The sequence below is a fragment of the Mauremys reevesii genome, linkage group 27 (assembly GCF_016161935.1).
Source record: "Mauremys reevesii isolate NIE-2019 linkage group 27, ASM1616193v1, whole genome shotgun sequence".
Classification (NCBI taxonomy): domain Eukaryota; kingdom Metazoa; phylum Chordata; order Testudines; family Geoemydidae; genus Mauremys; species Mauremys reevesii.
In genome coordinates, this window is record NC_052649.1 from 8,170,057 (window position 1) to 8,193,629 (window position 23,573).

Below are 23,573 nucleotides of genomic sequence, written 5' to 3' on the forward strand. Positions count from 1 at the left end.
GTCGGTGCTGGCGCTGGTACTGCCGCTGGTTGCTCTTCCAGTTCCGGTTCTGGGACTGGATGTAGTATGGCTGCTGTAGGTGTTGTCATGGGATCCGGTTCCACCACCTCTGTCTGGGTCCCTGTTAACACAGACGGGGTCTTGGTGGATGGCTCAGGGACAGGGATGGCTGCAGCAGCTCGTCTGGCTTGGCTGCGTGTAACCACTCCCTCTGTTTCTGGCGGCTCAACGTGATGGGCTAAGTGGTTGCCCAGAATCATGGGGACAGAATAATTGTCATAGACAGCAAAAGTCCACGTCCCTGACCAGCCCTTGTACTGGACAGGTAACTGAAGGTAATGTCACAGGTTTTGACATGAAGGGTCGAACAGTCACTGTGCTTTTCGGGTTGATGAATTTGGGGTCCACGAAGGTTCGGTGGATAGCTGACATATGTGCTGCAGTGTCTCTCCATGCGATAACTTCCTTTCCGTCCACTCTCAAAGTTTCCCTAAAGCATACGGGTATTTGAGATATATCTAATTCCGGGTTTCCTTGGTGTGCAGGTGCAAGGAGTTGGACCAGTTCAGGTTCTTCGGGCATTTGGCTTTGATATGCCCCAGTTCATTGCATCCAAAACATCGCCCACTTGATGGGTCACGGGGTTGTGTTGGTTTACTGGAAACTGGTGAGGTAGAAGAAGAAGTAGGGTGTGACTGTGCTTGGGTTGTAGGTGTGGGCTTGATTGGCCCTCGATGGTAAGGTTTAGTCTCGGTGGCTACCTTGTGTGATTTGCTCCCTTTGGCCGTAGCTGTTGTCTACCGATGCCATCCATCTGGCTCCAATCTCCCCTGCCTCAGTGAGAGATTTTGGTTTACCATCTTGTATGTAGCGTCTAATGTTCTCCGGAACACCATCCAAGAACTGCTCCATCATCATCAGGAGGGTTAGCTCGTCCATGGTTTGAACATTGGCTCCTGCTAACCAGGAAGAAAAATGCTTTTCAATGTAGGAGGCGTGTTTTGGAAATGACTCCTCCGGTGTCCATTTCTGGTTTCTGAAACGCTGACGGGCGTGATCAGGGGTGATGCCCATTCTGAGTCTGGCCTTGGTTAGGAATAGTTGAAAGTCGTTCATTTGGCCCAGAGGCATTTCAGCTGCCACCAGGGATAATTGTCCGCTGAGCTGTGACCTCAGCTCCAGCATGTATTGATCTTTAGGAAGATGGTATCCAATACAGGCCCTCTCAAAGTTTTCTAAAAAGGCCTCAACATCATCCCCTGCCCTGTAGGCGGGAAATTTTCTCCGAGAAGGTTGATCAGTAGGTTGAAGAGGGATTGGATTGGGTGGAGTTTGCTGTTTAGCTTTTTCTAATTCCAAAGCCTGTGTCTGGATTCGTAGCTCTAACTCTTTGGTTGCCCGGTCAGCCTCTTTGGCTGCCATTGCCCGCCTGTGTTCTGCCTCTTTGGCTTTCTGGTTAGCTTCTAGTTTTCCATCTCTCTCTGATGGGCAGCTTCCTCCTTCTCTTTTTGTGCCTGTAGGATTTTTAAATTTACTTGAGCAATTTCCAGTTCGGTCTTTGAGTCAGTCATGTCTGTGCCTTCAGGTGCTGGCCACACCCCTCTGCAGTCAGTGAACTGTTTGTGTTGCTTGACAGTCCCTACCCCTGCCTATGATAACTTGAGTAAAGAAAGAGAAATCAATCCTTTGTATAGCAAATTGTGGTTTGTGTAATGTTACTGGTTTGTACTGAGAAAGAGGGAAAGAGTAAAAAAAAATTCTCTGTCCCACTCTGCTCTGAGTAGCTGTACTCAGCAGCCCAGCTGAAAGGCTGCTGCTAACAATACCCCTGAGAAAAATCTGGTCTATTTCCTCAGAGATCTGTGTTCTCAACACAGGGAGAAAATGTCTGGGTCCCTGTTAACACAGACGGGGTCTTGGTGGATGGCTCAGGGACAGGGATGGCTGCAGCAGCTCGTCTGGCTTGGCTGCGTGTAACCACTCCCTCTGTTTCTGGCGGCTCAACGTGATGGGCTAAGTGGTTGCCCAGAATCATGGGGACAGAATAATTGTCATAGACAGCAAAAGTCCACGTCCCTGACCAGCCCTTGTACTGGACAGGTAACTGCGCGGAAGGTAATGTCACAGGTTTTGACATGAAGGGTCGAACAGTCACTGTGCTTTTCGGGTTGATGAATTTGGGGTCCACGAAGGTTCGGTGGATAGCTGACATATGTGCTGCAGTGTCTCTCCATGCGATAACTTCCTTTCCGTCCACTCTCAAAGTTTCCCTAAAGCATACGGGTATTTGAGATATATCTAATTCCGGGTTTCCTTGGTGTGCAGGTGCAAGGAGTTGGACCCGGTTCAGGTTCTTCGGGCATTTGGCTTTGATATGCCCCAGTTCATTGCATCCAAAACATCGCCCACTTGATGGGTCACGGGGTTGTGTTGGTTTACTGGAAACTGGTGAGGTAGAAGAAGAAGTAGGGTGTGACTGTGCTTGGGTTGTAGGTGTGGGCTTGATTGGCCTCGATGGTAGGTTTAGTCTCGGTGGCTACCTTGTGTGATTCGCTCCCTTTGGCCGTGTTGTCTACCGATGCCATCCATCTGGCTCCAATCTCCCCTGCCTCAGTGAGAGATTTTGGTTTACCATCTTGTATGTAGCGTCTAATGTTCTCCGGAACACCATCCAAGAACTGCTCCATCATCATCAGGAGGGTTAGCTCGTCCATGGTTTGAACATTGGCTCCTGCTAACCAGGAAGAAAAATGCTTTTCAATGTAGGAGGCGTGTTTTGGAAATGACTCCTCCGGTGTCCATTTCTGGTTTCTGAAACGCTGACGGGCGTGATCAGGGGTGATGCCCATTCTGAGTCTGGCCTTGGTTAGGAATAGTTGAAAGTCGTTCATTTGGCCCAGAGGCATTTCAGCTGCCACCAGGGATAATTGTCCGCTGAGCTGTGACCTCAGCTCCAGCATGTATTGATCTTTAGGAAGATGGTATCCAATACAGGCCCTCTCAAAGTTTTCTAAAAAGGCCTCAACATCATCCCCTGCCCTGTAGGCGGGAAATTTTCTCCGAGAAGGTTGATCAGTAGGTTGAAGAGGGATTGGATTGGGTGGAGTTTGCTGTTTAGCTTTTTCTAATTCCAAAGCCTGTGTCTGGATTCGTAGCTCTAACTCTTTGGTTGCCCGGTCAGCCTCTTTGGCTGCCATTGCCCGCCTGTGTTCTGCCTCTTTGGCTTTCTGGTTAGCTTCTAGTTTTCCATCTCTCTCTGATGGGCAGCTTCCTCCTTCTCTTTTTGTGCCTGTAGGATTTTTAAATTTACTTGAGCAATTTCCAGTTCGGTCTTTGAGTCAGTCATGTCTGTGCCTTCAGGTGCTGGCCACACCCCTCTGCAGTCAGTGAACTGTTTGTGTTGCTTGACAGTCCCTACCCTGCCTATGATAACTTGAGTAAAGAAAGAGAAATCAATCCTTTGTATAGCAAATTGTGGTTTGTGTAATGTTACTGGTTTGTACTGAGAAAGAGGAAAGAGTAACCAAAAATTCTCTGGCCCACACGGCTCTGAGTAGCTGTCCTCAGCAGCCCAGCTGAAAGGCTGCTGCTAACAATACCCCTGAGAAAAATCTGGTCTATTTCCTCAGAGATCTGTGTTCTCAACACAGGGAGAAAAAAAACCTGGCTGGAGGGTTTATCTCTCCCCCCCCCCAAACCTGTTTTTCCTGTTGGATGGGAATGTACTTTGTTGAGCACTTCCCCCCACCTCAGGAATCCTGAGTGATATCTCCTCTCACAATGGACGAAAACAGCACTCCACAGGGGCTTTGTAACAGAAAGCCCTGGAAGAAACTGAAAATCTTCTAACCCTGAACCTGCTTCAAAACCACCTTTTCCTCAAGCTGCCTGTCCAAGCAACAAGAAAGAAAAGAGCTCCCTTCAGCGTAGCCCAGCTGAAAAAACTCCTTGAACAATGGGTTCGAACTCCGCTGCCACCATGTCATGGGTCTACCCTCACTTGAAGCTGGGGTTTCAAAGTGAGGACCAGCATGTCTTCCCCACCCCAAAATCCTTAGGGTAGGTCTCCTTCAGGCTGCCACCACTGAGACACTATATTCCTTTCCAGAGACGTTCCCTGGGGAAATACAGATCCACTCATCGGAGGGAAACCTCCCCCCCTCTCTCTCTCCTAGCCACTGGAAAGAGATACCTGATTCAACTGTTTGAATCAAACCCAGGAGGAACCCTCTCCCCCCTCCCTTCTCTGCCCGGAGATAAGCCTGTCTCACCACCGAGAGAGTGTCTTCGCCTCCCCTATCCACAGTGGAAGGGATTTAATCAAGTCTTTATAGAAAGAGTTTATTAAAAGAAAAACAAGAAAATACAGAATCTCTATGAGCCCAAGCTGGACACTCATAGGGTATAACCTTGCTAAGTTCTGGAGAGAATCCTCTCTCTTTCTCAGTACAACAAAACAGCAGAATAAGAATAATCAATAACAAACACACAGAATTGCAAGCATAGGATTATTAGGTGAGGACACAACGTATCTTTCTAATACTCACTATCTTGACTAGAAGAACTTAGTTCAGAAAGGTGGAAACTTGTAGACTTGATTAAAACATCTGGACTCTTGTAACTCCAGACGGCTAAAGACAAAGACCCCCCCAAACAGAGGGAAAAGTTCCCTCCTAGGAGTTTCAAATTCTCTTCCCTGATTGGTCCTCAGGTCAGGTGCCCACCAGGTATTATACTTTAACCCTTTACTAACTATTCATGACACCATGTCATGGGTCTACCCTCACTTGAAGCTGGGGGGTTTCAAAGTGAGGACCAGCATGTCTTCCCCCACCCCAAAATCCTTAGGGTAGGTCTCCTTCAGGCTGCCACCACGAGACACTATATTCCCCTCCCACTCCCTTTCCAGAGACGTTCCTGGGGAAATACAGATCCACTCATCGGAGAAACCTCCCCCTCTCTCTCCTAGCCACTGGAAAGAGATACCTGATTCAACTGTTTGAATCAAACCCAGGAGGAACCCTCTCCCCCTCCTCTGCCCGGAGATAAGCCTGTCTCACCACCGAGAGAGTGTCTTCGCCCCTCCCCCTATCCACAGTGGAAGGGATTTAATCAAGTCTTTATAGAAAGAATTTATTAAAAGAAAAACAAGAAAATACAGAATCTCTATGAGCCCAAGCTGGCCACTCATAGGGTATAACCTTGCTAAGTTCTGGAGAGAATCCTCTCTCTTTCTCAGTACAACAACACAGCAGAATAAGAATAATCAATAACAAACACACAGAATTGCAAGCATAGGATTATTAGGTGAGGACACAACGTATCTTTCTAATACTCACTATCTTGACTAGAAGAACTTAGTTCAGAAAGGTGGAAACTTGTAGACTTGATTAAAACATCTGGACTCTTGTAACTCCAGACGGCTAAAGACAAAGACCCCCCCAAACAGAGGGAAAAGTTCCCTCCTAGGAGTTTCAAATTCTCTTCCCTGATTGGTCCTCAGGTCAGGTGCCCACCAGGTATTATACTTTAACCCTTTACTAACTATTCATGACACCATGGCAGATCAGACAGGAAAGGAGATAAGGAAACAGCAGCCTGACTTCCCCTGGTGCAACGAAGCATTAAATGGAGGCTGGAGTCCAGCAGCCCTCCACGAAAAGGCCTTTGCTGTCATCCTCTGTAAAGCCGCCGGCCTAGATGGGGCCTCTGAACTTTCTGCCCCCCCCCGACCCCGCGTCGGTGAGTCATTCCTCACTTCCTCTGGGTGGCCAAATTCCTCCTTATTCCTGCCGCAACTCCTGCAACTCCAGCTTGAGGACTTCTTCAGCCTCTGCTCTGCAGCCGGGACGTCTCAGCTGCTCCAGGAAGCCGGACCGTTTCCAAACAGGTCCTGTCGCTCCACTAGCTTCCTCAACCTCCCGCTATGCACAGAGGGAGCGGGGCTGTTTAAGGGCCGCCCAAGAGAGATGTAACAAGGATCCCCCCTGCCAGGCCTAAGGACTATCCCATTGGACACGCCCCACGGAAGCACCTTCGGTCAGGCCCAGAGGAGCAGCCCTCCTCACATTACTCAATAGGGGTCTATGTGCCCTGCAGCGGGCACATCTGGTCTGGCCAAGCAGTAAGTCATCCCAGGCGCTGCGCCAGCACTAGGCTGATGCGCCACGTAAGGGCTGGAGCCTGCGAGGTGCTGGGCACCTGCCCCAAGCTCAGGATATGCTTAGGAGCTTTGCTGGAGCGAGGCCAGAATGTGCCGCACCTTGAAGGATCCAGCCCTGAGGATCCCATAGGCCCTGCGCTGAGCCTCTGCACCGGCGTGAACTTGACCCAAAAAGGGGCTGAAAATCACCTGAAATCCGACAAGCTGAAGGCTCAGCCTTGCTGAGTTGGACAGCTGGGAACCCGGATGCCATTTCTGCTGCACTCTGCTCCAGAGGCTCTCTCCTCCCTGGAACAATTGTCTCCTGGTTAATTACAAGAATCTGTATTTTGTCCTGCTAGATGGTGCAGAAGCTTTTCCACCACTCTGTTCTGCAGCGAGTGCGGTGCTGGGTCTGGGGATGAGCGGAGGCCCCTGCAGCCTGGACTCCTCTTTGCCAGAGGAGGGACGAAGCAGGCAGAGAGAGGGCACGCCTCGTCCAGGCTGCCCTCCACCTCCTTATCCCTGCCTCGGAGCCACTCTCTCCAAGGGGCATGGGCAGCTGAGTCACTCTGGCCCATCAGCCACACGGCAGGTGGGAACGACTTTCACAAACTCCCAGCCAGGGTCCCCTAGAGGTGTAAGATTTCCATTGAGCACAGACAGCTTTATCACAGGTTCCCACTGCGCTTATAGCTACGTACGCCCTGCACAAATACGCACGCGCATGGCAAACTGCGTAGTGTGATCCTAGCTCAGCCAGGTGTGGAGCAACTGTCCCTGCTGAGCAAAGGGACCTCGCCGAGGTGAGCCCACCACCCAGGAAAGGTCACTGGCTCATGTTGCAGGCGGGGATGGGGTTTCCAGCAAACACGGGAGAGGAATGTTCAAAAGCTTCATTTAAAAAACAAACAAACAACATGACAACAGGACACATGCGCCCAGGGGAGGAGGGAGGCCAGCCAAGGAGCATACGGAACAGGCTGGGTCAGTTTAGCTGCTGGCTCCAATTGCTACAAAAAGGAACATGGGCAAAAATGGCAGTTAATAGCATCAGCAAAAATCATCTTCTACTGTACCCCTGCATTCTAGCCCTAGAGAGGGGCTAAAGCGGGGATTTAAAAGGGTCCCATGGGAGTTTAAGGCTGGAATCCCAAAGTCAGTGGGAGTTGGGAGCCTACCTCCCCATAACGTCTTTGAAAATCTTCCCCTAAATAAGCAGCAATAATCACGTGCACTTCCACAGCGTGTGTCATCCCTGGACCGCAAAGTAATTTCCAAATGGAAGGTCAGTGTCGCCCTCTCTGCCGAGGAGAGGGGGAATGAGGCACAGCGAGGTTCAGAATCCACCTGTGTTGTCAAACCCAGAGGCCTGAAGTGATGTATTTCGGTGCCTAAGTAGCCACACGAGCGCAGCTTCATTCTCCTCTGTGCCGAGCGCTCAGGGCTCCCAGGGAAGTGAAGATTTCAGTGAGTAACTTTAATAGGTTACACAGCCCGAAGGAACCACTGCGATGGTCTAGTCTGACCTGCTGCATAGCACAGCCCTGCAGTCGTTCCCCTTTCGACCGACATCTCTGCAACGTTTGGTCTAACTGACTTGCCCACGTTCACCCTGCAAGCCGGGCGCCGAGTCCGGAACAGATCTCAGGTTTTCTGCCTCTGTACTCAGCCCATTAGACCACAACGGTTCCTCTTCAAAGAGGTGATTCACCAGGTCTTTGTATTTCTAACCTCTACTATTCCAGCAAGTCAGGGACGTAACAGACCTATTAGGTCAAGTTCGTCTCCCAGCAAGTCAGGACAGAGTCCCCAATGGAGGATGCAAAATTGGGATTGGCTCGTTCACGCGCTGTCCTCCAAGCACCATCGACCCACATCCTCAGTTTCCTTTTGGGCGTCCATTCACATGGTGCGTCCCCGTGGAATCCCTGGCGCCACCACTGCAAATACCAGCACAGATTCTGCCTTACAGCTGGTTGGCAAATTATTCCCCCCCATCCCCCCGAAAAGTTTTAATGAAGAAAAACAATTTTTTTTGACAAAAACACTGTAATTGAAAATTTTCATATGAAACCCAAAAATTTAAAACCAACCTTGTTTTGGGGGGGGGGGGGGAAATGTTAAAATCTCCATTTAGTTGAAAAAGCCGTTTTCCAATGGAAAAAAGGTTTAAATGGAAATGTTTTGTATCCAGCTACAGGAAGAGGCCCCTGACATTCCCTGATGGTTAAGTGAGCAAAGGAGGAGGAGATTAGAAGCCTGAGACGTTATTATATAAGTATCACATAACCGAGGCCTGGGCTCGCCTGCAGATTGACCTTGACCTTAGTAAACGAACAAGAGACATTCTGCAATAAGCAAAGCAGGACTGACAACAAAACCTGGAGAGGTGGCAGCTGACGGATTCCTTGTACCCTTAGATGCTCTTTTCTGTATTTAATCTCATAAAACTCCCCTCCAAAGCTACTTTATTGCTATTGATTCTGGGAGCAAAACCCAACTGATCTTGGTTGAAATGAAGCATTTTTAAAATGTCTGTTTATAATAGTGATGCATGGAGCCTTGTGGGATTGATCTCGGATGCACCCGTTTCAAAAAAGAACGTGTGTCTCCGTGGTCAGTTTCAGAGCCCTCCTCCCTCTGCAGCAATAGACCCAGGGAGTGCTCTCAGACGCGCTTCCCTTCAGGTTAAGGGTGACACGTGCACTAATTTGCATGGGCAGTTTATGGCTCAGAAGACCCCTTTAGCAAAGCAGGAAGTCAGCTGGGCGGATGCGGAGAGTGGTGAACCTGTGATTGGCAGCTAATCGAACAATAAGGGAGAAGGAATTGACAGGGCAATGGGACCAATAAGAACAAGGCAGTCTGGGTCAGTGGGTAGGGCACTGCCTTGGGGCTCGGGAGATCTGGGTTCTGCCCCTGCTCCGCCATTACTCTGCTCCGTGACCTTGAATGAGCCATGCTGCCCTTCCTGTGACCCATTCAATACCATCTAGCACTGAACTTTGCCAGCCACGGTTACAGGCAAAAGGCACCTTCAGTCTGGCCACCCAGGTGTCTGATTCAGCCAAGTGTGTATTCATACGGGGTCAGGTTTTCACAAGCTCCCACTGCTCTTGGCAGGAGCTGCTGAACTGCAATCTGGGCCAAACCACGGGAGTTTAGTGCTTCTGAAAACAGCGGGTGCCCAGAGGCCAAACCCTGCTGGGAAGACAGCCCAGCTCCCTCCAAAGGCAGATCCCCAGGATCCATGCCCTGAGTCCACCTGTGCTCGCCTAGAGCGACTGGCATCACGGCCCACCAGCTGCTCCCTGGCTAACGTGCTGCTTTTCCTCACATCCTCAATTTTGGAATATTCCTTCCCCACTCCCTGAACATGGAAAGCCTTGACGGGGTTACGCGGTGAGCAGTGACGGGTCGGCTGTCCTGGCTGGCATCCCCCACCACGTCCCCTGGCGCTGCTGCATTTCAGACGTAGACGCACAGATCTCACCCCTTCCAGCCTGGAAGTTCTTTGAGCCTCGTAATAACTCACCGTGTTGAAGTTGGGGAACAGGTTGAGTGGGGACGTCCCATTGAGTCTAAAGGTCAGGAAGTGCTTGATGTCCAGTGGTGGGTGTAGGGGTCGCCCAGGAATAGACAGCGATGCTAGGAGGGGGCTGCTGTGCCCCGACGGACCTACACAGAGAGGGAAGGAGACACAACGCTGAGATTTTTCGTAATTAAATCACCTGGAAAAGGGCAAATGTCAACTCTGAAATTTTGAATTAAAATGGTGTTTTGGCTTTTTGGTTTTAAATAACTGAAATTACACAATACTGACATGAGAAGGGAATTTTTTTTGCCTTGAATTGGTTCAAAATGTCCCACAGGGAAACGTAAACATTTCAAACCACCAGCTTTTTGTTTTAAATTTCTCATGTTAAAATCCCAGTTTTCCCAACTACCTCTAATAACCCTGACAATGCTCACCGAGAAATACGGGGGCCTCTCTCCCTCCAAGGGGATTCTGGGTAGGCACAGGGGAGCGCTCTTGCAGATCCTGATGCAGGACTGGGGCCTCTGCCTGTAGGCTGCTTGGGGTGGGGACCTGGATTTCTTTTGAGTCTTATACAGCTCCGAGCACACGGACACGCAAAACTATAGAGACAACATGGCAATAAAAGCAATGCAGATGCAGAGGCAGTAGCTAGACTAGCTAGTCACAGGGGAGGAGGGAGGAACACATCCCCTGGCTCAGCCGTTATGCTAAGATTGTCAAAGGAGTTTGACTTCCAGTGGGGTTTGAATGCCTCATCTGAGCTTTAGGAACTGAGGAACAGCCTCAGTTCGCAGCTGCCACTGGCTAGGATTAGAAATACAGCTGCTGGTGCTCCTGCTGCCTCTCCTCCACCTCCCTCACTGTTCCCCCCAATGGGTTATTAGCGTCTATAACAGAAACACCCACATCCCGAGCGCCACGAACCAGCTTCCCAGGCTGCCGCACGCCTTCCCCCGCAGATTAACAGTGAGCGACGGGGCATGATCTAAAAATAGTCCAAAGTAAATAAAAAAAAATATTGTAGGAACTGGGGAAAACCGAATTGGTTCCAAGCAGCCAGAGGCTCTTCTGGAACCTGAGCAGAAACTGGATTTGAATAACCAGATCTGAGCTGAAAGACGAGTGTCACACGGCATCAAAATCAAAGTCACTCCCCTCACCCGTTGAACTTGCTTTTCCTCCCTTTGCTTCGCCCCCTACTTTCATTCCTTTGCAGCAGCTCTAAGGCTGAGGTTCTGCGTGCGGCTTCAGGCCCAGTGCATGGGGCCTCCCCATGCCACCCTGGCGGGAGGCTTTGTATGAACACACCCGGAGCAGGGCTGGTAATTCCACTTATTCCTCGGCCTAGAGAGCACCTGGGTTTGAGCACGAAAGGGGAAGGGGTGTGAAGACTTTAAGGAGCCCGGATTTCCAAACTCTGAGCAGATGAGCTAAGGGAACCGACCCCAGGAGTTATGGACAACCGATGGAACGGATCCGCTGGGCCCGATCCTCAGTGCCATGGCTGCTGTGCTGGGGGAACGGACAATGCGGGGCGGAGGGCTGCGATGGCATCTTCCCCCCTCTGCCCTGGCTGCTGCAAGTCAGAGCAGCGTCAGGGCTGCTCTAACATCGCTCGGCTCCCCCCGAGGCCTGACAACAGCCATCGCACAGTTCCCTCCTGCCACGCCCCTGAGCTGCGCCCTAGGCCAGCAGCGGGGAGCAGGGCAGGTACAGCCCTGATGCCACCAGGGGAGCCCCCCTGTGCAGAGATGATTCCCTCCCCCCATTGCAAGGTCCCTTCAAACACCTGAGCTGTTCTGGCAGCATAGAGGGGCCGCAGCACCAGCCAGGATCAGGCTCCCTGATGCCAAGGGGTGAGGCGGGCAGGGCTCGGTCACAGCAACCCAGGAACTTCACTCTCCTAAACACACTGGGGAGTGAGTCCCTTGGGTAAAGTGGTCCCCGCAGGGCACAGAGCCAAGGCAGCTCGCCCCACGTACACCCCCCTCCTACGGGGGCGTGGGGAGCCCTTCGCACGGTGGACAGGGTCCCTGCTCTGGTCCCACATGGTCCAGTGTGGGAGGGAAGGAGGCCGGCAGAGCCACGTTCACGTGGTTCCAGGGGCTGAGGTCTCCGTTCCAGGCTATCGGCTGGAAGAGCCGCTGCAGAGGGGCTGCACGGGAGCCCCCCGAGACTGCACGGCCAGTCTGGACACGGCGGGGGAGGGTACCAGCCTTCAAGCTGAGCAGCGCCCCCGCTGCCCAACTCAGCCCTATCCTGAACATCTGCACAGGCTCCGGGGAGTGCTGGCTCTTTGGGCGGAGCTTATTTTGTGGGCGGAGCTTGGAAGCACACTGTCGCTCTCCCCCATTCAACCCCTGGGTGGGGATTAGGAAGGAATTTCCCCTTTTGGGCAGGTCACTCCATAACCGCCCAGCGAGGGACCCTGCACCTTCCTCTCCCCAGCTGGTGCTGGCCACTGTCAGAGACAAGGACCATGGACCTGTTCTGCTATGGCCATTCCTAGGTGCCCATCTTGCTTATCAAGTAAGAAGTGCCCCCGATCTGTGCCTGACCCTCTCTGCAGGAAAGCGCAAGGTCAACCTTTCCCCTAAGTTTTAGTTTATGTGAGGCCTCCTGTCTCCAGTGCTTCTTGGACTAGAACTTTTAAAACTCTTCAGCTGAGAAAGGGGTGCCGGCTCGTTACCGTGGAGCGCAAAATGTATTGTTGCCATAAACCCCACCGTGCACTGCAGACGTGAAAACATTACGAGTGCAGTCCTGCCCTGCGTGCTCGCTGAGATACAGCGCATCACGCTGGCTGTATATTCCCTGGGCCGCGCCCTGGTAACTACAGGAGAGGCAGGAGCTGACAGCCGACTTTAAATCACACAAAGACACAGAGTTCAGAGACATATTCCGATACAACAAGACACATTTCTGTTCTACAGAGATCCCAGTGGCTTTAAATGAATCTCTAAAAATCACAAACATGCCGTTAACGGAGCCACACAATTAACTTGGGACGGCTGCTGTATTTGCATAAGAGCAGAACTATGACTGACAGCATGGAAGCTCATCAGAAGCTTAATGGTGGGGTCTGGAGGAGGTCTTGTCTTTGCAGCTTTGCTTGCAAAGTCAGGTGTTTCCAGAGAAAGGAGGTGGGTTCTGAACACTGCGTTCAGCTCTGTTCGCCCCATTTCAAAAAAGATCCATTGGGCTATTTGTCCAGCCTGTACGGCCACAGAGAAGTTCTGTGCCTGCTACAGAAACACAAGCCTTTCCCCTCACCCGAAAGAAACGTGTCTGAGCAGAACTTGCAGTGACTAGGAAAATAACCCCCACCCCGTGTTCTTATCTAGCACTGCTCTCCAAACGCCTTACAGAGGAGGGCAGTAACTCTAGCCCCATTTTACAGCTGGAAAAACAGAGGCACAAAGACATGAAATGCTTCCCCCAGGGTTCCCCAGCAGGCTAGCACGCGAGCTGGGAACAGAACCCCCATCTCTACCCACTGCCTCTTCATTATTACCGTGAAGGCAGCAAGAGAGGGGGCCGTTCCTCAAAGGCACAAGTGACAGTGAGGCATCTAAATCTCATTGGCGAGAGCCTGGCCCCAGTGACTCCCACTGACTTCAGCCGGGCCAGGATTTCACTTGTGTCTTTCATACTCCCCCTCCAGAGTCACTTCAGATCTGAAGACTCCACTCCAGCATTCCATGCCCGTTCAGAGACGCGCTTAAGCGCCTGCCTAATTGTTCTGCCGAATCAGGGCCTTCGTCAGATGCCGGCCGTTCTTTCTATGTATTTCAGATTCTTCACTGGCATCAGCCTGGCAGATCGGGGAGCCAAGAGGAAAATCTGAAATTCCAAGTTCGCAAGATTGTTGAATTTCAGAATAAAAAGCATGACACACTGGCCCTCCAGGCAAAAGTGACCTCTTTCTGGGAGAATGCACATATTCATTTCTTTCTCTTTATCGGAGCTATCCCTGAGCCAGTTCTAACTCCAGGGTAAAAATTACTGTTTGCTTCATCAGGCGTGCATTGATCGAATTAATTCCAAAGTCACCCAGGAGGGAAATCTGGGAAACAGTTTAAAAATAAACAAACAAAAAAATAAATAAATGGAAAGAAGAGAGAAAAAAAGGCAAAACCCAGCAAAAAAATGGGTGAACGGCACATAATGAACTTTCTGGGGCGTGAAACGGTATTTCTGCATCGCATCCTCTGAGCTGGCGTGGCACAGCATCCAGAGGGATCGGTGCCCCTGGGGAGGCCTCCGCGTCCCACCCTTTTACACGCGATTGTAACACTAGGCCGGAAAGCAGCATCAGAGTGACTGGATTCGGGGCTGGACTGCAAGGGCATCTGCCCATCTTTGTCCGTAACATTCAAAATGTTTTTTTCTCTTTTGTTGTTTTTAAAGAACGTTCACATGGTGAGGAAAGATGCCGGTGAATTGTCTCTGCTAATCGGCGACTGCAGCTCAGCAAATGCAATGGCGTTGCTGCGCTGGTGAAACGAGGCGATTGCTAGCACGGTGCCCGACGTGTGGGGCTGAGAGCGTCGCTATTACCACAAGAAGTAACTTGTAACTAAGCTACAGAGAGCCGCGTGCTTTGGTGGGGACTAGGCTCCGAAAAGAACTCCCTGGGGAAACCCCTAGTAACAAGCACGTTTGGCCTCCAAGCAAGAACAACGGCCAACACTTACGTTGTGCTTAACGTGAAGCTTGTGCTTCAGTGCTTGGCTGAATCAAGGACTTGGTTCTCGCTTCCCTCGGAGAGACTGGCACCCTTAGTACAATAGACCTACCCAAGATCAAGGCCTCATTGTGCTGGGTGCGGTACAAACACGTGGGAGAGGGCTCACCCTCTATCTATCCCGGGCAGACAAAGAGTGGGAGAAAGGCTGAATATCAATATCCTTATCGCTATTTTGCAGAGGTGGAAACTGAGCCACAGAGAGTTAAGTGACTTGTCCAAGGTCACACAGCAAGTCTGTGGCAGAACTAGGAACAGACTCCAGACTTCCTCCCCAGTCCCAGTGCAGCGTCTTCCACACAAGATTCTGTGTCTCTCCCCTTGAGTCTGTCAGGCTGATCAACAGGCCATATTACTCATGCTGCACAGAGCAGTGTTATCTAGTGGTTAGAGCCCACTGGTGTGAGCCAGGACTCTTGGGTTCTTCTACCTGCTCTGCCACTGACTTGCTGTGTTCTTGGGTAAGTCACGTCACCTCTCCGAGCCTCAGTTTCCCCCACTGCCCAGTGGGGATATTATTAGAGGCATTCAGATACTGTACTGTGGTGACAAGTGGGGTATAAATGCAGAGGGAAAAAAAGACCGACTGGGATGGCAACAGACCACCCTGATCCATCTGCAGATAACGTACCCTCAAAATGACATTTGTCATACCCGGTGCAGTGTGCATGACTAGAGAGCGAAGGAGTGGGAGTTACCCAGAACCGCTGTCACTGTTTGGTGTAATCCAGGGATTGTGACTGTCCAATCAAGCCTATTTCTCAGGGTGGAAGCCGCTTGTTTCTGTACCCGGCGCTTAGAAGTCCAAGCAGATTGCAAGACGAATTGTCTCTCTCCTGTGTCACCGCGTGTCTGTAACCTGGAGCTGCACAGAAAGACCTGGGCTGATGATCCAGCTAGACAGCTTGCCTCACAGCTTCCACTCCGTGCCGCCCCGGCTTGGCCTCCGAAAGGTGACAATAAAACCTGTAACAATGTTTCCCCTCCATCTAAGATAGGGAGGCGAGGGGACGCCCACTGGAGTGGGAAAACTGCCGGGGTTGGAAAAATGGGAGTGAGCACAGCTGTAAACATGGGAGTAATTGCCCACGCTTCGGCAGCTGCCAGACGTCGGCAGGCAGAACCTCACAACAGGCAAGTGAGGCAGAAAGGGAAACTGAGGCTTAAGCGGCTCTGTCTTAGGACAAGCAGCGAAGAGGCCTGTGGCACCTTATAGACTAACAGATGTGTTGGAGCAGGAGCTTTCGTGGGTGAATCCCCACTTCGTCGGATGCACGTCGGATACGTGTCCTAGGACAGTTGTTCTTGACCTTTTCCATCCTGAAACACCTCCCTCACCCCCTTCTCAGTCTCGCATGATATTCTTATCAATAAACTAGGCAAATTCAACTCAGACGGGGCTACTATAAGGTGGGTGCATAACTGGCTGGATAACCGTACTCAGAGTAGTTATTAATGGCTCCCAATCCTGCTGGAAAGCTATAACGAGTGGGGTTCCGCAGGGGTCTGTTTTGGGACCGGATCTCTTCAATATCTTCATCGACGACTTAGATGTTGGCCTAGAAAGGACGCTTATTACGTTTGCAGATGATACCAAACTGGGCGGGATTGCAACTGCTTTGGAGGACAGGGTCATAATTCAAAATGATCTGGACAAATTGGAGAAATGGTCTGAGGTAAACAGGATGAAGTTTAACAAAGACAAATGCAAAGTGCTCCACTACAGCCCCCGAGCTGCTGGAGGAGAAACACCCCACTGAAAACAAGCACAGGACAGTGATGGAGAGACGCTCACAGGGACAATTTCAGATCTGGACCCCCAGGAATGACATTGGGGAAGCATCAGGCATCACCCACTAACACTGGGAACTCAGGCCTGATCCAAAGTCTACAGAAGTCAGTGGATAGACTCCCACTGTCTTCACGGGGCTCTCGATCCTTAGTGGGAAAACATGCACTGGTGCATGAAACGAGGACAATGTGATGGCTGCCGGGGAAGCACAAGAGGCTTGGTTCTGCCTGCTGGTAACAGGGATGGTGCTGCTCAGCATGGGAACCGGGAGACTTGGGGGGTTTCTGACCTCCTAGTACAGCTAATCTTGCCCAAACCCTTTGCTAGACGAGCACAGCTGTGCACAAGCATTAAAATGACATGATACTTTAGTCAAATGTTTTGACTTTATTGCAAATTAAAACCAGTAATAAGGGTCTTCTCCCCCTTCCCTCCCCCAAACTAAGAAAAACACCGCAAGTAAGATAAGATAAAAACAAACATAAGCCTGTGTAAATAACAAAGAGGACACATGCCATACAACACAGGCTCTATCCGGACATGGTGACAAAGGTTAAACGCTTGTGTACCGACCCCCTACGGATAGAGGAGCCGTCTGACCCTCGACTGTCCCGGGATCACTCACTCCAAGGTGAGGGAATGTTAAAAAAATAAAAAAGAAAAGAATCAATAGAAACAAAACTCAAGTTTGTCCATAAGGTGGATGTTACAGGCCATTTTCTTTGGTTGTAAGATTGCAGAAGGCTCAGACTGCAACAGAAAGGTTAGGGGCAATGTGCTGTTCTGAAAAGACCAGGAATTCAGTTTATTACTTTGTTGGACCCCTGTATATAATTTATTCTGTCATTGCAAAAACAAAACAAAACCAAAGTCCTTTTAGATATCTTTGTATTTTAACACTAGGAAAGTTAAGATATATTTATTTAATATATATCTATATTTATATAAATTTATATATATACACAAACATATATACACAAGGATGCATTTAAAAGTTACTATTTCCTTGGTGATTACAATATCACTCTCCAAATTACTTGAATTTGGAAGGATCATGAGTTGATTCCAACACTAACAATATTTTGTGCTATGTGCAAGGAATTTTAACAAGACACTGCTAGGCATGATGAGACGTGTGACAGAGCTAGAAAGATATGCCGTCTCTTCAGCGTTCATTCTCTAGGCTCCAAAGAGAAAAAAATTGGATTTTTTTTGCAGAACAGAACATCAAGAGAAAGCTGCCAGGAACGGTGTGTGTAAGCAACGTTATGTTCGAGCTCAAGATATGAGATTTTTTTTTTGAAGGAAAGAAAGTGAATCTAAATACAATGTTAAATGTAATAGTGTGGCTAAAACCAACAGGAAAAATGGATATTAAACATTTCAGCCAATTCAATCAAATTTCTTTTGAGATAGCAGGACCGAAATGAATTTAAGAAAAAGCTCCCTTGTCCTGCTTCATAATAGGACTTGCTCGAAAACTCCCACCGCTGAACAGAACACTCTTGCAACATTTCACATTTAGCCCTAGATTCTGGAGCATGTTCGTGGGGCTGGCTGATCAGAACTGATGGAAGAGATGAGAGTGGTAGAGCAAAGGGAAAATCATAATAATGAGAACAAAACAAAACTCAACCCTTAGATATTCTTGCTTAAATGTAAGGCCTCACACCCTATCAGCAGGGTAATGTTATCTTGGAGTCAAAAATATTTCGTATTTTCACAGTTGATCACCCAAAAGGTGGCTTGGTTTTCATCTTATTGAACCTGTGCCATGATGAAATCGGATTCTCTCAGACTTTCATAATACTCAATGGCTAATGCAAAGTCAAACTCATTAATGGTGGGCCCGTCTATGGCGATCTTCATGAAGTTGGACAGGCCGGAGTCCTTTGCGTAGCGCCACTGGCTGCGTTTCATGAGTTCCTGGCCCCGGTTGATCTTCTCGTAGAGCACCGAGCCAAGAGGCAAGGCCAGAGCAATGGCAGCCAGGACAGCAAAGTCCGGGAAGAGCTCGTGCATTTCGGAATGGCTGTAAACCAGCTTGACGCAAAGGTCCTTGAAGGATAACTGGCTGAGGCTGAACACTATCCGTTTGAAAAGGGGGAAATCGTTCAGCGCCCTTTCACTCACCACCACCCGGGAATAAGCCTGCAAGAGGAAGTTCAGTTCGGTGATGCCGTAGCTGCCGATATCATCCAAAGACTGGGGGTAGCACTTGGGGTTAAAGATGGCGGAGAAGGAGTTGACAGCCTCAAGCACATGACTAGGGAACCGATCCAGCAAGTTGCCCCGCACACTCTCGAGGTAGGTTTCCTTCAAGTGCTCAAAGTTCTTCAGGTGCACCTTGGAGCAGCTGGCGAGCTCCACCCCTTTGTAGTAGAAACGGCTCTCGTCTTCCCGGTCCTCTCGGGGATGCTCATTCATCTCATTGAGGAACTCCTGGAAGTTCTGGCCGCTCGTGGTCTTCTGGGCCTGCAGGGTGGTGGCGGTGGCAGAGACGATGGGTTTCAGGATGGAGAGATCGAAATCCTCAATCTGGAAGAACCGACTCAGCTTCTGGAAGATGGGGAGGACATCCAGGAGGATCTTTGTGAAAGCCACAAACTGGAACTTCTTGAGCTCTTCGCAGAGGCCAAATGCCACAGGGGACCTCTCCGACTCACTCTCCAGCAGAAGCACCAATGTAGGCCATGAGGAGTCAATTGCCTCCACAGCTGGGAAGATGGAAGTCCAATGGATGGTCTTGGGTCCCTCCAGGTCTATCTCACATAGATCCAGGACACTCTGCAGCTCCTGGAGGCTGTTGCTCTCCCCTTTGAAGTTGGAGTACAGTCGGTAGACAGCATCCACCGTGGTCTCGTATTTCCGGACATACTCAATATTAACGACACTCTCAGCTGGCAGCAGGGAGCTCCTGTGGGACACGCAGTGCATTTCAGTGAGAAGAGGACAGATGGACTTCAGCTTGGTCCCCACCCCATTCAGCCTATCGGCCATCAGGGAAGAGCTGTCAGAGCTGAGCCACGTGATCTTCATGGTGGGAACGCCAAAAGAGTGCATCACCTCGACCGCTTTGTCCGCCACAGTGTAGGCCTCCCCAGCTGGCAGCTCAAAGCTGCCCAGGAATGTGATGGAGGTCTGCCCGTCGCACGGGGAGACGGTGGTTGTAAACATGACCAGGTTCCTGTGCTCCAGAACGTCGACCGTCTCGTCCACCACCAGCCCAACGAATGGCGAGGCTTTCATCTTGTGCCTGTCCTCGTTGTGAAGGACTTTGACGATCGCTGCCTGAGCCAGTTAACGAAGCAGCATCAGGGTGGGCAGGGGGGAAAAAGAAATTAAAATGAATTTTGAAGCATGCTTAAAAATATCCCTAAAAGCAGCAAGGCGTCCTGATTCTGATCTCACTTAACCCGGCGTACAGCCCTGACTCAGGAAAGCACTTCGACACTGCCTTCACTAAGTCCCATCGACCTTCCATGAGACTTCGGGTCACATTTTCAATTGTACCCAAATGACTTAGCCTAAATCCCATTTTCAAAAGTGACTTAGGAGTCAATGAAAATCAATGGTACTTGGGCACTTTAAAAAAAATGTTGCTCCAAGATCCCGATGTTTAAAGGGAGTTAGGAGCCTAAATTGCTTTAAAGTTGTGGCTTAAGTGATGACTTTCAATGAGACTTAGGCTCCTAAGCCTAAATCACTTTTGGAAATGGGACTTGGGTGCGTTCAGAACGGTACCTTTTGGTTCCTAGCTCACTTAGAAGTCAATGGAAGACAGTGAGACTTAGGCGCATTTGAAAATTTTACTCTGAAACACATGCTCAAAGAGAAGCACATGCTGAAACTCCCTCCCTGAAGAGATGAGCTTTCCTGAACTGGGGCCTACATCTGAAGTAACTCCACAGGACTCCCTCCGGATTTACACGGGGGTGACAGAGCAGAATCTTTTACATGGAAACTACAGTGACAATCATCCAGGCAACCTTTATTTAAAAAAAATAAAAGCTACAGTATCCATCTCTACGATCTCTTCAGGCCTTGTTCTCCTTTCACACCAGCGTCAGAGAGGTAAGATCCACAGCAGTGATGTCGCGCTAGGCAGTGTTATTCAGTCATCTCTATACTGTGAGCGCCCAGAGGATTCAGCCACGCTGTGCTTGGTGCTGAACAAACATACAGGAAGTGAAGGCTCTGTCCCAATTGCTTTTCCTTTTTTTAAAAGAAGGGAATTTGCTACTTGTTTTGATAAAACGGTCTTTGGGAACTCAAGCTAACACGCCGATTCAGGAGAGCACTTACGCAGATACTTTACTTTAGGCTTCTGCTTAAGTCCCATTGATTTCAATCAGCCCTAAGCACATACTTAACATTAAGCATCTGCTTAGGTGGGATCCCAAAGAGGAGTGCATTCCTGACTCTCCCCTCTCCCTCTTCATAGGGACTCCTGAATCTCATCCTCATTAGAGCATCATTAGCACATCTAAGACCTGCTTTTTTATTTTGTTATAATTTCATCAATTACTCTCATGCTTTAAAAACAAATCGCACACTGAAGAAGTCATCAAACTTCATGGTGTCTTTTTCTCTTTAATTCCATTTGGCCCTTTTCATTAAAATACCACTGATTTGAATGCTGCAAGTACCATTAGAGGCTGAGGAATCTAATTAGTGGGTTAGTCTAGCTGCAGTAAAATAGGGTTCTTTATGTAGCTAAATGACTGGCAAACAGCCAAGATTCACTACAAATTAATTTGATTTTAACAGGCATGAAACATTTGTAAAATTAAGAAAATCCTCTCTGAACTCTTCGCCTTCAACTTGATCTTCCTGATCACCCAGGTTAGGGTAAAAAAAGGGCACCCCCCTCCCCCCAGTGCTCTGGTGCTAATTAATCTCTTGAGCTTTTATCATTAAAATATTCATCATTAATTTGCTGTGAAATCTGGCACATTCAAACAGGAGGGAGGGAAAAAATGTTTCCGGTTTTAAAAACTGGATTCTTTGCACTTCCTTCTAAAGCCCATTGGCCCCCCAGATACATGAAAAGCCCGTGAGTGCCAGAAGGAATGCAAAACTCCCTGCTCAGTAACAACGGCCAGTCTCTGCTGGACTCCACCACTGTCTCCTGGCGCCTAGGAACGCCCACCTTGCCTACTTAGCTGTCGACACGAAGCAGACGTTGCATCTATTTTTAATACAGAGAAATTTGTCTTAAGCCTCCACACCAAGGGAGCCCCAAAGGAGGATCGCCAGCTGCAAGTGGTTTGATGGGAAGGTTTAGTGCGGACCAAGAGGCCACATGGCTTAATGGACTGAGCCAATGGGTGACCCCAAGCAACTCATAGGTTTTTGTCCCAGCTCTGCCACTATTCCCCAAGCGGGAACCCGCCCGTTCGCGAGAGGCCAGCAAACAAGACCTAGGCACCAAATAAGCCCAGGCCTTTGCAGACCCTGAAAGCTAAGTGGCCTTGTGCAGTTGCAGTAACTTGCCTGTGCCTCAGTTTCCCAACTTGTAAAATGGGGCTATATTACTGCTTAACCACTTCCCAATGACTTTGGTGAGGACTGATTAGGTGACGTCTGCACAGCACTGGGAGAACACAGAGCACAGTAAAAGTGCCAGGCATCAAGATTAAGGATTCATAAAGTTATATTGGAACCTATACGGTGGACACCTTCAAGTGTTTTTTTAAGACAGGAAGGTGGCTCTGAGACCCTGGTTCAGCAAAGCACTTGGGGACACGCCCAGTGGGACTGGAGCATGTGCTTATGGCTCCGATCCAGGAATCCTTACAAAACGTAAGGACATGCTCCTGTCCCACCGATTAGGTAAAGCACATCCACAGAGCTTTTGCGTGCAGAGATGCTTTCCCCAAACTGGGTCCCAGGTGCTTTGCTGGAGATGGACGTCAGCCCTTTGCTGAACTGGGGGCATTAAGGTGCCTTTACTGGTGGGCATGTCGCCAGCGGGGGGGGGGGGGCAGCCCAAAGCCACTGTGATCAAACACAAGGACAGAAAACACACCCGAACAGTGCCCGGCTCTCTCACACACACCTGCATCTCTTTGACGCTGCGGGGGTGGTAACAGTCACTGAGCTCCGAGGTCAGCAACGCCTGGCAGAGATTGAACTTCTGGAACTCAAGCAGCGAGGAGCACTTCTCGTCCGGGATCTCTTCCTTAGCCATCCAGTACACGGTGGTGAGGATGGCTATCTTGGCGGGGTTCACTTCCACCTTGATCACGGAGCGCAGCTCTTGGTGGTTATGGACGCGAGCCTCGAACGCCAGCTGCTCTCTGTTAACCGCCAGCGCCTGGCGGTGCGCTCCAGAGGTGACGTGCCGCAGCAAGGCATGACGCTGGAAGTTATCCGTGCCCACGGTAAAGGCATTCTCCGCTTTGCCGTGTTTATTCTTCACCAGCGCCTGGCGACATTCTATGCAAAACATGAGTTTCCTTTCATAGTCAAACTCCAGCCAGGTAAATTCCTCCTTCCAGTGCTCATTGAAATAGCGCTTACACTTTTTATTGGAATTGGACGTTTCTCCAGCTGGCTTTTTCCCTGGAGGCACCATATTGCTGTGGCTGGGAAATCAAACCCTACGGATGAACTGAACTTTTCCTTGGAGGAGCAGCCTCTACATTTAATTTAGTAAGGAGGGTCTAGTACCACTTTCCTGGTTCGACTGGAGATGAAAGAGACAAGGGGAGAAGGATTAGGGCGCTGGCAAACCTCTGTCTTTGCTAATTACTTATTCTTGTCTTGTAACGCAGGGTTACGGCGGCGCTAAACGACCACAGAGCGCGCCCACCTGAGCGTCAGCCGCCATTGGCCAGGCCGACAACTCAGCGAGATTCCTTTACACTTCTGGCCTCCTTGGCCGACAGACCCTCCCCTTCACCAGCCAAAGGGGTGATTGATATCCAAGCACAGAGCATGCTTTGCGCTGCAGCCCCAAGGGCGAGCTGCAGGCTGCCAGGGCCTCCCCCGTCCCATCCGCTCCCTTGGTTGCTGCCACCCGCAGCTCAGGGTAACAATGGCAGAAGCGTGAGCACTCGGAAAGGTTCCACCCCTTGTCTAGACCCCTCGGAGCCAGGTTAGGGAACCCGGGGGCTACACTCCGTGGGCCGGCCTAGATGGGCGCCCCCAGTGTTGCTACTGGCTGTGAAGCCTCACCCAGCAGCAGGACATTCATGCAACGTCCCCGTCCCCCTAGGGCATGAGCTAATGCAGCCCAATGGCTGATTCTCATTGCCATGAAAACGGGCCCTTGAACAAAGCACGTCTGGAAGCCCAAACAATCCAGCGGCTCCTCCCTTCATCCCCTTCGCATCAGCCCCCC

At 50.1% G+C, this 23,573-nt stretch overlaps 1 protein-coding gene across 9 annotated transcripts in view; it reads right to left on the bottom strand.

Moving 5' to 3' along the window:
* LOC120392089 (zinc finger protein 385C-like) overlaps nucleotides 1–23,573 on the bottom strand; it is a 186,582-nt gene that overhangs the window by 37,165 nt on the left and 125,844 nt on the right. For 6 of the 9 annotated variants that reach the window (XM_039516477.1, XM_039516478.1, XM_039516476.1 and 3 more), the window contains one exon: nucleotides 9,681–9,823. In XM_039516477.1, the coding sequence (XP_039372411.1) occupies nucleotides 9,681–9,823 (143 nt within the window). Of the gene's footprint in view, nucleotides 1–9,680; nucleotides 9,824–10,117; nucleotides 10,252–16,660; nucleotides 19,517–22,286; nucleotides 22,917–23,573 lie in introns of those variants that run through there. The other 3 variants (XM_039516482.1, XM_039516472.1, XM_039516474.1) reach the window with 3 other exon arrangements.